Source organism: Chelonia mydas, chromosome 3 (genome assembly GCF_015237465.2).
Source record: "Chelonia mydas isolate rCheMyd1 chromosome 3, rCheMyd1.pri.v2, whole genome shotgun sequence".
In the NCBI taxonomy this organism is placed as follows: Eukaryota; Metazoa; Chordata; order Testudines; family Cheloniidae; genus Chelonia; species Chelonia mydas.
The window spans coordinates 44,839,933-44,854,650 of record NC_057851.1 but is presented as its reverse complement, the minus strand read 5'-3'; the positions used below and the strand labels follow the sequence as shown (position 1 = coordinate 44,854,650).

The 14,718-nt window shown below is 44.2% G+C and overlaps 1 protein-coding gene across 2 annotated transcripts in view; it reads right to left on the bottom strand.

Annotated features, from left to right (window-relative positions):
• HCRTR2 (hypocretin receptor 2) overlaps nt 1–13,881 on the bottom strand; it is a 64,974-nt gene extending 51,093 nt beyond the window's left edge. For both annotated transcript variants that reach the window (XM_043542382.1, XM_007055066.4), the window contains exon 1: nt 13,353–13,881. In XM_043542382.1, the coding sequence (XP_043398317.1) occupies nt 13,353–13,578 (226 nt within the window). In that variant the 5' untranslated portion in view covers nt 13,579–13,881. The remainder of the gene's footprint in view (nt 1–13,352) is intronic.
• Nucleotides 13,882–14,718: the final 837 nt, after the last annotated feature.

The window sequence follows — 14,718 nt, the reverse complement described above, 5'->3', positions numbered from 1 at the left end:
TAACACCATTATAAATGCTGGAGCCAAAGCCAAGTTTAGGGTGGAGGCTGACAACTTGCAACCCCCCACGTAATAACTTTGCGATCGCCTGAGGGGTCCCAACCCCCAGTTTGAGAACCCGTGTTAGTCTTTAAGGTGCCACCAGACTCCTCGTTGTTTTTGTGGATATAGACTAAACACAGCTACCCCTCTGATACTTGTGTATGCGTAGGAAATTTAATGTTAACTTCAAAGTGGTGGGTCAGTGGGTGCTCAACGTAGAAGAATCCTCACTCACATGCTATGCTCAAAACAGCTGACCACCTGCTTCAGCTATAAAAGTGAAACCTAAGGTCTGATCTTGCATCTCTAGTCTGCTGAACTCTAAAAAGGGAAAGATTCAAACTGTAGGACTAGAGTCTCCATGTAGTTACCCTGGAAAATGCAAGGAAAGACTAACAGACTCTACATCTAAGCTGCATTTGAATTCTAACCTTTTGGGATGATTCCAGAGAGACTTTTGTAAGCCAGCAGACACATTCATCACTGCTACAAATCTGCTATAAGCACCTTGCAAGCATTTGCAATGTATATAAAATATTTTAATCATTCAATAATGCTCTTCTTTTCTTAATAAATCTTTAGTTAATTTACTGTCAGGATTGGCTGACAGCATGATATTTGGGTAAGATCTGAAGTACATATTGACTGGGGGGCGGGGGGTTAAGTGTCTAATCCTTTGGGATCACTAGAACCTCACATATGATGAATTGGGTTTTCAGTAACTTCTCACTATATTAGATCAATTTGTCTGGATGAGAACCAAGGGCTGGAATGCCTAAATGGAGCTGTGTTTGGCTTCTTGTTAACTAGTGTGCTGCTATAGAAACTCTTTTGTTACTGGCTTGTTACTGACCCTAATTATAGAATAAACCACTTGTTTGGGGTGATTGTCTGCCCTGAGGTGGCTCTCTCAGTGTGGTCCATTACAAGCACCTGGTCACATAGCCCTTACTTTTCAAATTGGATTTTTGATGTGTGATGGATACTGCATCTGCCATTTGATAAAAGAACATTTAGTTCCATCTCCCACACATACCAAAAAGCAATTCATCCCAAATGCAAAACCCTGATGGTGACATCACATTCTTTTGCATCAACAGTTTTGACACACCTTAATGTAACATAGTGGATTCATTTGGAAAGTGATTCAGCTTTGACATTGCTGAAGTCACTATTGAGGTTTTGAGTGAAAGTCCTAACTCACTCACTCTCTGTCTCTCACACACACACCATTCCTCCTGGTGTCCTTCCCAAATATCACTAACAACCTGGTAAGCCTAATGAGACTCATCCGTTTGCTGCAGGAAGAAGGGTTTAGGGTGAAATGGCATGGGGGAAAGTTGACTGGGGGCATAAATATAGGGACTTCCCGTTCAGGAGACTGAGCCCTTCTCTGCATCCAACAGCCAGGGCCAGTGGTGAACAACAATGACAACTTCTGCTAAAAGTATTCCCAAGTATTGTCAACATTTAATACCTTGACCCAATTTTGTTCTCCACCACTGTAAGATGCAACAATTATTACAAAGTGCCCTGAATCTTCTCCTCTACTGGAAATCTTGTCTGACCATACTACCCCTGTATGACTTTGTGTCCCTTTGTAATGCCTACACCACATATTGAGGGTTTATGAGTCTGCTCCTTTAGCTCAAATACTAGAAAATCATGTTTTAAATGGAGACCCAAGTTTCATTCTCCTGCAGATAACCACCTAACTCACCAGACTGAATCATCATAGAAATAAGCCTACATTCCCTAGTACAATGCAGAATAGGCATTTGATAGGGTAGAATTGCCCTACTGGTTCTGTTATGCTTTCCTTGGCAACTTATAGAATTCAGGGGTCCTAACGGATTGTATTAAAATTGTTCTCCTGCCTCTAAAAGGCAGCAGGTGATAAACAGTAACTGCCTGGAGGTGAAAATAAGAAGTTAATACGCAACATGTTAGCTTCACATTCTAGGAGTTCTGTGCTTTAGTAGATTCAATCATTTAAATGTCATAACCAGATCTGCATTCCAACATAATGACTTGATGGCAGTTTTGAATGATTTAGTATTTTCAGTACTGTGGAACGTCTTTATCATCCTTCCTTATTAGGATTAGCGATGAATGGTAACGCAGACTATGTCCTGTTCTGATGTTAAAGAGGAGAAGTCCAAGAACTGTGGCACAGGTGAGCAAGGAACCCAGTAGAAGTCAATCACAGTTCAAGTCTCTGACTCTACAGTTGATTGGTAACTAACCATGAGGATTATTCAATCCACTTTAGTGCTAATCTCTGAGGGATACATTGTGCCTTCTACTTGTACAAGTGTTGCTGAGGTAGGTACAATGAACCACTTTGCACTCTTGAGAACTTTAATCAGACTTCGACTCCCTCAGGGAACAGATGGCCAGGATCCCCTGGGGGACTAACATGAAGGGGAAGGGAGTCCAGGAGAGCTGGCTGTATTTCAAGGAATCCCTGTTGAGGTTACAGGGACAAACCATCCCGATGAGTCGAAAGAATAGTAAATATGGCAGGCGACCAGCTTGGCTTAATGGTGAAATCCTAGCGGATCTTAAACATAAAAAAGCAGCTTACAAGAAGTGGAAGGTTGGACATATGACCAGGGAAGAGTATAAAAATATTGCTCGGGCATGTAGGAAAGATATCAGGAGGGCCAAATCACACCTGGAGCTGCAGCTAGCAAGAGATGTCAAGAGTAACAAGAAGGGTTTCTTCAGGTATGTTGGCAACAAGAAGAAAGCCAAGGAAAGTGTGGGCCCCTTCCTGAATGAGGGAGGCAACCTAGTGACAGAGGATGTGGAAAAAGCTAATGTACTCAATGCTTTTTTTGCCTCTGTTTTCACTAACAAGGTCAGCTCCCAGACTGCTGCGCTGGGCATCACAAAATGGGGAAGAGATGGCCAGCCCTCTGTGGAGATAGAGGTGGTTAGGGACTATTTAGAAAAGCTGGACGTGCACAAGTCCATGGGGCCGGACGAGTTGCATCCGAGAGTGCTGAAGGAATTGGCGGCTGTGATTGCAGAGCCCTTGGCCATTATCTTTGAAAACTCGTGGCGAACGGGGGAAGTCCCGGATGACTGGAAAAAGGCTAATGTAGTGCCAATCTTTAAAAAAGGGAAGAAGGAGGATCCTGGGAACTACAGGCCAGTCAGCCTCACCTCAGTCCCTGGAAAAATCATGGAGCAGGTCCTCAAAGAATCAATCCTGAAGCACTTAGAGGAGAGGAAAGTGATCAGGAACAGTCAGCATGGATTCACCAAGGGAAGGTCATGCCTGACTAATCTAATCGCCTTTTATGATGAGATTACTGGTTCTGTGGATGAAGGGAAAGCTGTGGATGTATTGTTTCTTGACTTTAGCAAAGCTTTTGACACGGTCTCCCACAGTATTCTTGTCAGCAAGTTAAGGAAGTATGGGCTGGATGAATGCACTATAAGGTGGGTAGAAAGCTGGCTAGATTGTCGGGCTCAACGGGTAGTGATCAATGGCTCCATGTCTAGTTGGCAGCCGGTGTCAAGTGGAGTGCCCCAGGGGTCGGTCCTGGGGCCGGTTTTGTTCAATATTTTCATAAATGATCTGGAGGATGGTGTGGATTGCACTCTCAGCAAATTTGCGGATGATACTAAACTGGGAGGAGTGGTAGATACGCTGGAGGGGAGGGATAGGATACAGAAGGACCTAGACAAATTGGAGGATTGGGCCAAAAGAAATCTGATGAGGTTCAATAAGGATAAGTGCAGGGTCCTGCACTTAGGATGGAAGAATCCAATGCACCGCTACAGACTAGGGACCGAATGGCTAGGCAGCAGTTCTGCGGAAAAGGACCTAGGGGTGACAGTGGACGAGAAGCTGGATATGAGTCAGCAGTGTGCCCTTGTTGCCAAGAAGGCCAATGGCATTTTGGGATGTATAAGTAGGGGCATAGCGAGCAGATCGAGGGACGTGATCGTTCCCCTCTATTCGACACTGGTGAGGCCTCATCTGGAGTACTGTGTCCAGTTTTGGGCCCCACACTACAAGAAGGATGTGGATAAATTGGAGAGAGTCCAGCGAAGGGCAACAAAAATGATTAGGGGTCTAGAGCACATGACTTATGAGGAGAGGCTGAGGGAGCTGGGATTGTTTAGTCTGCAGAAGAGAAGAATGAGGGGGGATTTGATAGCTGCTTTCAACTACCTGAAAGGGGGTTCCAAAGAGGATGGCTCTAGACTGTTCTCAATGGTAGCAGATGACAGAACGAGGAGTAATGGTCTCAAGTTGCAATGGGGGAGGTTTAGATTGGATATTAGGAAAAACTTTTTCACTAGGAGGGTGGTGAAACACTGGAATGCGTTACCTAGGGAGGTGGTAGAATCTCCTTCCTTAGAGGTTTTTAAGGTCAGGCTTGACAAAGCCCTGGCTGGGATGATTTAACTGGGAATTGGTCCTGCTTCGAGCAGGGGGTTGGACTAGATGACCTTCTGGGGTCCCTTCCAACCCTGATATTCTATGATTCTATGATTCCCTGAACTCCGGGGATAGCAGGGAGAGCTCTCTCATGGTACCCTAGGGGATGCATACAAGCCTGAATGGGTGGAGGGAAGTGGGACCAAAGCTTTGATCTTCCTGCTCCTCCATGCTAGCCCAGCAACACCAGCTAGGCACAGGTAGAGGGGGCTCACTACACCATCCTAATGGATGGTTCCTTTAAGATGGCACCCTAAAGCACTGGGGGATTTTGGAGCTCCCCCTAGAATTGAGTGTTTCTGCCCATCTCGAGGTTTCAGTAAAATCAATTTAAAAACCATGCAAGTCTGTAATTCGTAAAGATGCATCTTGTATATGGATGTGTCATATAAAGCTGAGGCAATGATTATCTAATTACTGTTAAAGCATCTCCACCTGGAGAGCCAACCAAGAGCTTATTGCCTGTAAACAGCAATCAGTTCTGGTGTGTGAGGTTCCTGTTACGCTAAACGCAGAGAAAGCATAAAGCAGCAAACCACATCAGCAGGAGCAGACACTCATGGTACAAGGGTAGAAGATGGCTGGACAGTGGGAATCCCATCATGCATCCCTTGCATGCCCTGTAAAATAGCAAGGAGCAACAACCCCACACTGGCACCAACATAAGCTGCACTCTTATGTGCAGAAAGGGGCAATGCTATTTTTGACACCGGTTTCAGAGAAAAACATCCTGCAATACAATGCATAGGATTCGGCCATGATCAGCTCTCCCTTTCAGAAGGCTATGGACACCTTTTCTAGAAAGCATGTGAAAGTGCAGAAGAATCATGTATCACACACAACACTCCTAGTCCCTTATTGCTCAGGATCAGGGTAGATGATACTTAGTCTTTGAGAAGGGTTATATATAATTTTTGCTCTATCTGCCAACTTAACAATGAGCAACAGATGAGGAAACCAGACTTCAGATACTGCTAAGTAAGTTTAATGCAAACTTTTTGGCTAAAGAATCATTGTTCACATCAATATGACTGCAGAAGCATCAATAATTAGCACATGATAAACATATGGTATTAGAAACCAATTAACAGCCATACCAGTCAACTAAAAAAAATTCAGAGCCAAATTCTGCCTTTGGATTTATCCATGCAACCCAAGCTAGATAAATCTACATAGGATGGTATATCACAATGACACTAAACAATGGTGACATACAAATCCCTGCAAAGCAGACCTGAAAAAAGAAGTCACATGCAAAATGTAAGAAGAGTCAAAAAGATAAACTACTGCTCCCCAATACTGCTTCTGTCAAGTAAATGAAAATCCAGACAGACAAGCCTCAAAGTGAATTGATCCTCAGAGCCTAATTGGGTCTCTGGCATTCATGTTGCCTCTATGCTCATTTAGAAATATATAATAAATTAGTCTTAATAAATTATCAGTTGATCTAACTGTAAAAGTAAAATGGAGTGTAAACTACTGAAGAACAATTAATCAAGACACAGATGCCCTAGGGAGCATGTATAAGTTATTACAATCCCTGAGAAATAATCAAATTGGTAGTGATGGTGAAACATGAATTTAATTATGTCTCAGATCTGAACTACAGTAGCAGAAGATAGGAAATAATCATAGTATCAGTCAATGAACGAAGAATGCAAGGCCTTACTCCTTAGAAGAAAAATATGGGGAAAAGTTAAGTTATTTGAATCACAAACTTGTTGGCCTTCAAATGTAACCCCACATGGAGTTTGCCAGCTTCTGGAATTCTGGACTGAGCCTCTAGGGGCCCCTACCCTATGAATTATGATAATAATGGCTACCAGAGTCCTCTGACATTTCCCAGCCCACTTGGTGTAACAGATGGCAACAAAATGGAATAGAAACTACTGCTGAGGCCAATAGGGAGGCTACTGCATGGGTTGATATGGACAACCAGTATACTGGCCCAGTGATGAACCAGGGCTTTTCAGCCCCCCAGGGTATGTCTACAGTGCATCTGGGAGCGAGCCTCCCAGCCTGGGGCCATGGATTTGTGTTAGCAGGGCTCATGCTAGTGCACTAGAAATAGCAGTGTGGATGTTGCTTTGTTGTTGCAGCTCCAGAAAGCTTGAGAGCCTGAGTTCCAGCCAAAGCCCCTGTGTCTACACAGTTATTTCCAGTGCACTAGCATGAGCCCTCTGAGCACAACTCTGTCTGCCCAGGCTGGGAGGCTCACTTCCAGATGCAGTGCAGACATACCCCCAGGGGGAGGGGCCAGCCTGGCTGAAAGAGAAAGAGGCTCATTTTAAAGTTTTGAATTTGAGAGCTGAGAGAGAAGCAGAACATCTCAGGGAGCCTCTGATTAACTCCCCTTCCCACAAAGGGAGTCTTTGAACTGCGGTGGGATCTGGTGCATCAGGCAGTTCCAGCCCTGAGGAGACCAGTGTTCAGAGAGGCAGAGAACTGACCAGGCAAGGACTACGAAGAGCCAGCTGAAATTTGCACAGGACTCCAGACCATGGAGCCAGGAGAGGACCCTGCCCCACCCAGAGGAAACCCACTGTAAGAGGTTTAGTTTAAGCCAGCCAGCATTTGCAGTGCTCCTGCACTCATCTCCAGCCTGGCAAAGGGGTAGGGAGGGAGCTGGGGAAGAGCTGTGATTGAAGGGAGGTGGGAAATTTGTTGATGTTTTAGTACTTAGTTAACCATAACCCTTTCCTTCCTCGGATCCTATTTTCCTGCTCCCAATAAAAATCTCCCTTTGTAATATTGTTAGTTTTGGGTGTGTCATTTCTTTGATGGGATTTGTGTTAATGTATTTTTATTGTTTCATATGTACTGGTTTAATATTCCTTGCCATCAATGGTAGCATTATTCATTTCCCCAGTGGGTAGCACCCCTTGTGTCACGGGCACAGCGAAGAGTCACCTTGCATGGAGCCACCAAGTGTCACAAAAAAGAGCCAGGGACTGGGTTGTGGGTGGTGATGTGTAGTGGTTGAAGCAGGCATCAGGCAGCCGGAGATTGGAGCCCGGGGCAGAGCTGGAGTCAGGAGGTGGAGTTTAGGATCAGTGCCAGAGTCAGAGGTCAGAGCCAAAGTCAGAAGTCAGGAATCAGAGCTGAGAGTAAGAACTGGGTCACTGGGAGTGAGGCAAGACAGGTGCAGGGCTGGGGCCAAGGCTGGAACAAAGTGGGAAACTGCTTCGAGCAGCTGCTGTACTGCCACTACTGCTGGCTTCAGAGCTGGTCTTCCGACTCTTCTGGCCAATCCGGTGGTGTAGCCAATTAGGCAGCCTACTACGGGCTAGCTGCACTTGACCGTTTTCCCAGAGACTGGCTCTGCTGCAGGCTCCGATTCCTGACACATCCATGGGAGGAGAAGGGAGAAGCAACTCCAAATAGCAAGCACCAGGGAGGAGACTCATGCCACACTGGGGGGAGGGGGGTGGGCTACAGAAATACAAACACCACAGCATGACCAGAATGTCCTTCGCAGATGATCTGCTCAATTTAAACGTATCATACAGAAGATGAACTTTTTAAACTCAATGGCAGGGAACAGTCTAGCTGTAGCAGTGATCAGTACCCATGGAAATTTGGTGTAGGAGTTAAAAACAGTCCTATAGCATTATAAATCCACTACCTTCTCCTCCAAATTTCCCTCAAGACCCACTTCACACTGCAGCACTACAAAAAAACCTGGTAGTTAATGATGGCTAGATTGAGGGGCAAAAGGGGACATCTGCAACTAATTCTTCATTATAAAAATAAAATGCAGACGCATAAACAAATTGTATATGTTTGATTGTATTGCCCTTCCCCCTCCATTTTCATGTTACTTGTCTTTTTAGGACCAGGGCTGAACTTTCATGTGTGTTTGTACAGCACCTAGCACTGTGGGTCCCTGATCTTGGTTGGGTCCTCTGAGCACAACTGCAATATAAACAACAGTGCTAGAGCTGTCTGAAATGTGCTTCATAGTAGGATACCCTTTGTATTCATGTTGCCACTCTGGCTCTAGTAAATAAATCCATTTATTCATGTCTGAATATCAGTGACATGATAGTAGAATATTCTAAAACCTTCACGATCCATCACTAACTTCGAGCACTCAGCAGCTGATCCAGTGATCTGCTGTACACCATCCACCCATTTCATCACTGGTCATCCCCTACTACGATGACCCCCCATCATTTCTTCTATAGTAATTTTCTCAAGGGCATTTCCATCTCTGCACCTAGCATAGCCAAAGTACATAAGTTTATGTCTGCCGATTTCCAGCAACAGGGTCTGCTTCTCTCCAACAATATTTCCAACATAGGTACTTGTCTTTTTTTCTATTCAGGAGATACGCAGGAGTCTTTGCCAGCACTGCATCTCAAAAGCTTTAATTCAAACTGCGGGTCTAGCTATGGCTAAATACATCAAATCCCAAGCTTATGGGCGAGATTTTGATCTCACGTGCACCAAGGTAACTCCCCTGAAGCCCAAAGAGTTAAATCAATGTAAAAGTAGTTTAGGTGAGAAGGGAATCAGATCTTAGGAGTCTTCCAAGCTGCTCATTCTCTGCCACTCCTATCTCCATGGCTAACACCATGACCAAAAAGTTCAACTGAAATTTTATTGGGTTTCTATTCAGGTTAAGAGGATTGTTAAAGAAACAGAAAAGAACATGAATGCATTATTAGCATACCTTCAAATGGTGTAATTTGGTGGTAGCTCCATCGAAGACAAGGGAACTATGCCAACATGCACTAGCTAAGGACTGGGCCAAATATATGTAGCTGCAGGTCACATATGACAGCCTAACTTTCATGGATACGTTTTTTTCTCTACAATCCCTAATACACAACAAGTTCTTTAGAGAGACAAATGTAATATAATTAAAGCACTAAAATAATTGTGTTAAATTACAAGGAAAACAGCTTTGCAAATTAGCTTTACCTAAGATGGAAAATTCAGTTAGGAGATTCACCAAATCTCAGGCTTCACTGGGCATTCCTAATTCAGATACTCTTAGGCCTTCAGATCCAGCCACCCTTAAGTCTGTATATTACTATTCAAACTTTCTAACACTTCCTGGTTATTAATCTGGGTCTCACACAACTTTCCAGCACCCTTGCCAGAGATCCAGTGTCTCTTCAGTTGTTGCTGCATTTCTCCAATTCCCACTACAAAACATTTCTGTCAATGACGACATCTTATGTCCTTATGCAATGGGCCAAGAGACACTAATGCTAAGATGAGGAAAAACAATTTGAAATGCCAGAAGGCCAAGCTACTTATGCAGAAGTTTGCTTACTACTGGCAGCTACAATACAGGATGAATATAGAACAGGGGTTCTCAAACTGGGGGTTGGGACCCCTCAGGGGGTTGCGAGATTATTACATGGAGGGGGTCGCAAGCTGTCCATCTCCACCCCAAACACCGCTTTGCATCCAGCATTTCTAATGGTATTAAATATATTAAAAGGTGTTTTTAAATTTATAAGAGGGGTTGCACTCTGAGGCTTGTGAAAGGGGTCACCAGTAAAAAAGTTTGAGAACTACTGATATAGGACATCATTTTAATGATTAATGCAGGAACATCTTAGTGGGCTTTTTTAGTGGATACCACATGTGAGGGGATGAAGCTATTGGGAAATGCACTGGATCCATAAAAGGATTTATTTTATAAAGTGGACTACAGAATGAAAAAAAAAGTCAATTATCCATGATGGAATTTCCCATAATTAGAATGGAAGTTACTTAAAATTTACCATGTTATGTGAATTACCAGTGAGAAATTACACAAAGGGACCTAGAAAATTTGAAACCATGAGGAGAAATTAAAAGAAGATTAAGTATGGAAATTTTCTCCCTTGTTACACTACCTCTAATATATTTGTAACAATACAAAAGCCTTTCAGATTCTGGATTCCTATGCCTAGCACTATGTTTTGCGTCCATACATTTTTTCCTACAACTCTTAATTATGCAGTCTTGTTTGGGTGGCTTCCTCCCCTTTCCAGTCTCACTACACTAGCCACTTCTTGTTTCTGGCAGTCCTCATTTCTTCTCTTCCCCCACTCCCCACCTGAGAAGTGGTGCCTTTATTGTGGTATGTTTAGAGTGTTCTGCCTTCTTCCACAGTCAAGATTTGAATAATTCCTCCCATTTCATTCTGTTCAATAGATATTTTAAGTGCTTTTTTTGAAATCTAATCCCTTTGTAGTGCTAGCTTTTATTAACCCCTTTGTTACTCTGTTAAATTCAAGTAGCTTGTGAACACTCCTTATCGTGCCTCTATTTGCCTCACATTTTCAATCAGTTCCTCCTGATCAGTAGCAAGTCAGTCCAAGATGATTTCTCTTGCGGCTGCATTTTTTAGCTCATTGATTATAACCCTTTCCTGTGTGTAACTCAGGATACTTGCTGATGGTGTATGTTTGGTTGTAACCAACACCCAACAGACATCTGGGTATTTTAATTCCCCCCAGGAGTCCAGTATCCTGTGGTTTCAAGTACTTGGAGAATCGGTCCCTGAATGCATCCTTAATTCTCCTCCAATTGTGTGGCATGATTTACTTGTCCTAGCATTTAAGCCCTGGACATAACTGCCGGAACATTTCTTTATAAACCTATGCTTACATTAGATTCTAAAGAGTTATATATATTTTTCCTTGATATTACTCAATTATTTCTCCTGAGAGCTACCCTGGTACCTGGCTGGTACTTTTAGTTTCCAAGGATGTTGGCTCCTCATTAATCCCTTCACATTCTCTCTCTTCAGTCACTACCCGCTCCCCCTAAGCCTCCTCATGCTCCCCAGCTTCTTCTCCTTATTTTAAAGGCATCTTCTTTCTCCCCCATCATTCTTCTCTCTCCTCTATCTTCAAATCTGCTACCTATGCACAAGCTCCTCTTCCTCCATCCTTGCTATCCCCCCCAAGTTTCCTCTGCCTTTACTGTCCAACCACTTTCGCTGTTCTCTCTACCTCCAGACTCCTGCCTGTCCTTACTGTCTGCTCCTTCCACACCATGGCTCTGCACTTCTCCTACCATCCTCCACCTCAAATTTTTCAGCTTGTGCTACCTCTTCCCCCAACCTCCTCATTTCCCAGGCTCTTTACTCTCCTCTTGACACATCCAAGTCTTTGAATCTCACTTTAGTACCTTTCCACAAAGCTTCCTACCCTACCCACTGCTCCACAATACCCATCTCTCTCAAACACCTTACACTGTCCTCCTCCCAATTGCTCTGCAAAACCTCCCTCCCTCTCCCTGAATATTCCCTCTACTTCCAAATCTCCAATCTCTCCTCTTTCCCAACCCCATATTATCTCAAACCTCTCAAACTCTGCCCGACCTCCATATCCTTCAGTCAACCTTCCCCTCTTTTCGCACTTCACTTTTCCAGTCTCTTTTCCCAAACTCATCCTCATTCTCTCAAATATCCACTTCTCTCCTCAAACCCCTCTTCTCCCCTCCCTACCTCAAAACCTCTTCTTATTCCCATACCTCCCCCTCTTTCCACATCCCTTTGGTCACCTCCTCCCAAAGGCCATTCTCTCCCCTAGTTATTCCACTCCCAAATCCTCACCATTTTTCTCCCTCCCCAGATTCCCGTCTTTACTCTTTTAAGGTCCCAATAACTCTGTGCCCTAAGGTTTCACTAAAACTTTCATTTGTGATGTTGCTTTGCTCCATCCCCTGCTTCACATCCTCCTTGCCTCCCCCAGTCACTGACATTCTCTCCCTCAGTTGGTCTACTATAGTACCTCCAACCTCCCCCTTTTTTCTGCCTTACCTTCCTACTCCTCTAGATCCCTATATCTTCCCCCTCTTTCTCTGCCTTCCCCTGCCCCGCAGTTCACCTTCCAGAAATTACCCATGGTACCTGCCTCCAAGTCCCCCCTGAACAGCACCCCCTTCACTTTTTCCCTGATAGGGGTCTGCTCAGCAATTCTGCATGAAGCTGCAGCCACTGTTCTTTGCTTCCTGCTGTGCTACCTCCCTCCTCCTTCACAGATGAATGAAATATGGGTGGGGATGTGTGGAGAGACAGATTTCTGTCTCCTCTCCCTCCTGGACTGAAAGTTGGGAGTGCCCTATTCTCCATAGTTACACCCTTGGATCCTAGCATTCATTCTATGCATAGAAATCGATTCAACCTGCAGATATGAGACCAAGTTCTCAATCTGTTTTCCACATTTATCAGTGCCAAGAGTAGCTCCTGTCAGGTGAGTAATGACTGCCTATGCATTTAAATGCGAAAGTTAACTCTGCCAACTCGGTTGAGAATATCTGAATGAAAAAAGCATGACGACCAGGCAGAGAAGTGCTGTCGATGAGCAGCTGTCAGCACTGTATGAGGGAAAACGTCTGTAAAGATTTGAATGGGGCTGGAGAATTTCAGCACCTCTGACAGCTGGACAGAGATTAGAGAATTAACATTTAATTGACACAACCTTCCTAGCTTGGATAGCCCCTTACTTAGGGATTCTAATTACAACTGCAACTAATTGTTAGTAAACAGCTAAAAAAACTGGATGTCTTAATGTTGCTCTCTAAATTAAAACACTCAAAAGCTGCTTTTAGCAGTCTCAAAAGACTATAGCACATGATGCTACCAGCCTGTTAAATACCACAATCGTGACAAATGGCCTGAAGAGTTAGCAATTTTCATTTCAAAAGATACTGTCAGGTACAAACACATTCATCTCATCTGTTTGTCTAAATCTAACTTTCACTCTCAGATGCAAAAAACAATGTTCCCAAATGCCACCACTACACTGCTGTTCATTATTCAGAGTTTAAGCAGTTTGAAAAACAATCCAAACAGGTTATATTACAACTCTTCTGGGGAGGAATGTAGAGCAATACTCACCCAGGATGTTTCCAATGAGAGCCACAATGAATACAACAATATACCCTGCAATCAGGACCCATTCATATTCTTTGGGATGTAAATATTCCCTCCAAAGGTATCGCAGAAATTCCTCATCATCATAGTCAACAGAGGGGATTGAAAAAGGCTCCTGAGTATCATTCAGTTCTGGAACAGAAGACCGGTTCCTACAAGAAGGGGGATCATCCAGTTTGGTCTCGGACATCACTGGGTTGTAGCTTGGGTCTGGATCAAAACCTCTCAGTACTTCAAGCTTCTGTGAAGCCCATCCATTTACACTGGTGATGTGTAATGAAAAGGAGAAAAAGAATGAAAAAAGTTAGAGCCAATGATGACCAAGCTTTTTACTCTGCAACTTCTCCTTCTACCTTTGCAGCCCTTCCCAGCAAAGATGCACATACAGCAGCCCTGGGAGAGGGAATGAGGACTTGGCATCAGAGGCTGCAGTGACACAGGAGCCGGCACAGCATATGCTTACAAATGCATCATTCTGGCACAGAATCTGCAATACACAGTAGATCCTTGGGGGGAGAAGGAGAAGCGGGCAGTTTGCTTCCAAATGTGAGAGTATATGTGATCCAACCTGTAAGCAAGAGTGCACTTGCCTCACTGCCCGTATATACAAGTGTGCTCATGCAATGTGTCTCTCACATTTAGGAATCCTTAGAAATACATTTACACCTGTCCTTGATGCTCCAAAACTGCCCTCCCTAGCTCCACAGACCTTTCCCTATGCTACTGTCCCTCCTCTCATGCCCCTTTCTTCCCAAGTTTCCCTAGCAGTCTGCTCTCTGTACCCCCACCATGTCTCCCCTGTCCTGTTCCAGCTTTAAACATCACTAAAACTTCAATTTTGGAGAAAAAAGAGCAGCAGCAGCAGAGAGATGGAGGGGGGGGAGCTATTGAAATCAGTGGCTGGTGACTCGGAAAGCCCTTCAAGTCCTGCTGGGTAAGCGGCTAAAGTAGATGTGGAAATCTTCTTTGCATAGTGTCCCAATGGGTGCTCTACTTCAGAGGCACATGTGCTCCTGCATCTTTGATCTGAGACTTTGATAGCAGTGCCCGTTCAGCCTGTGCATGCAATCCTACATATCCTCATGCCTCATACCAAGGATATAGAGGGTTGCACAAGTGAACCACCCTCAACTGCATTCAGCCTGAGATGGAATGTTGATCATGCCTACTTCCCTTTTGCCTAGTCATAGTTAGTTTAGTTGGGATTTGTTGTTTCTACCTTTTGAGGGTTTGTTCTGGACATTTTTACTATCTGGGGTACCCTGGGATTCCCATGCTTAAAGCGCTGTTTTTCCTGATAGGAGGCTATCCCAGCTAGCGTTGGACACCT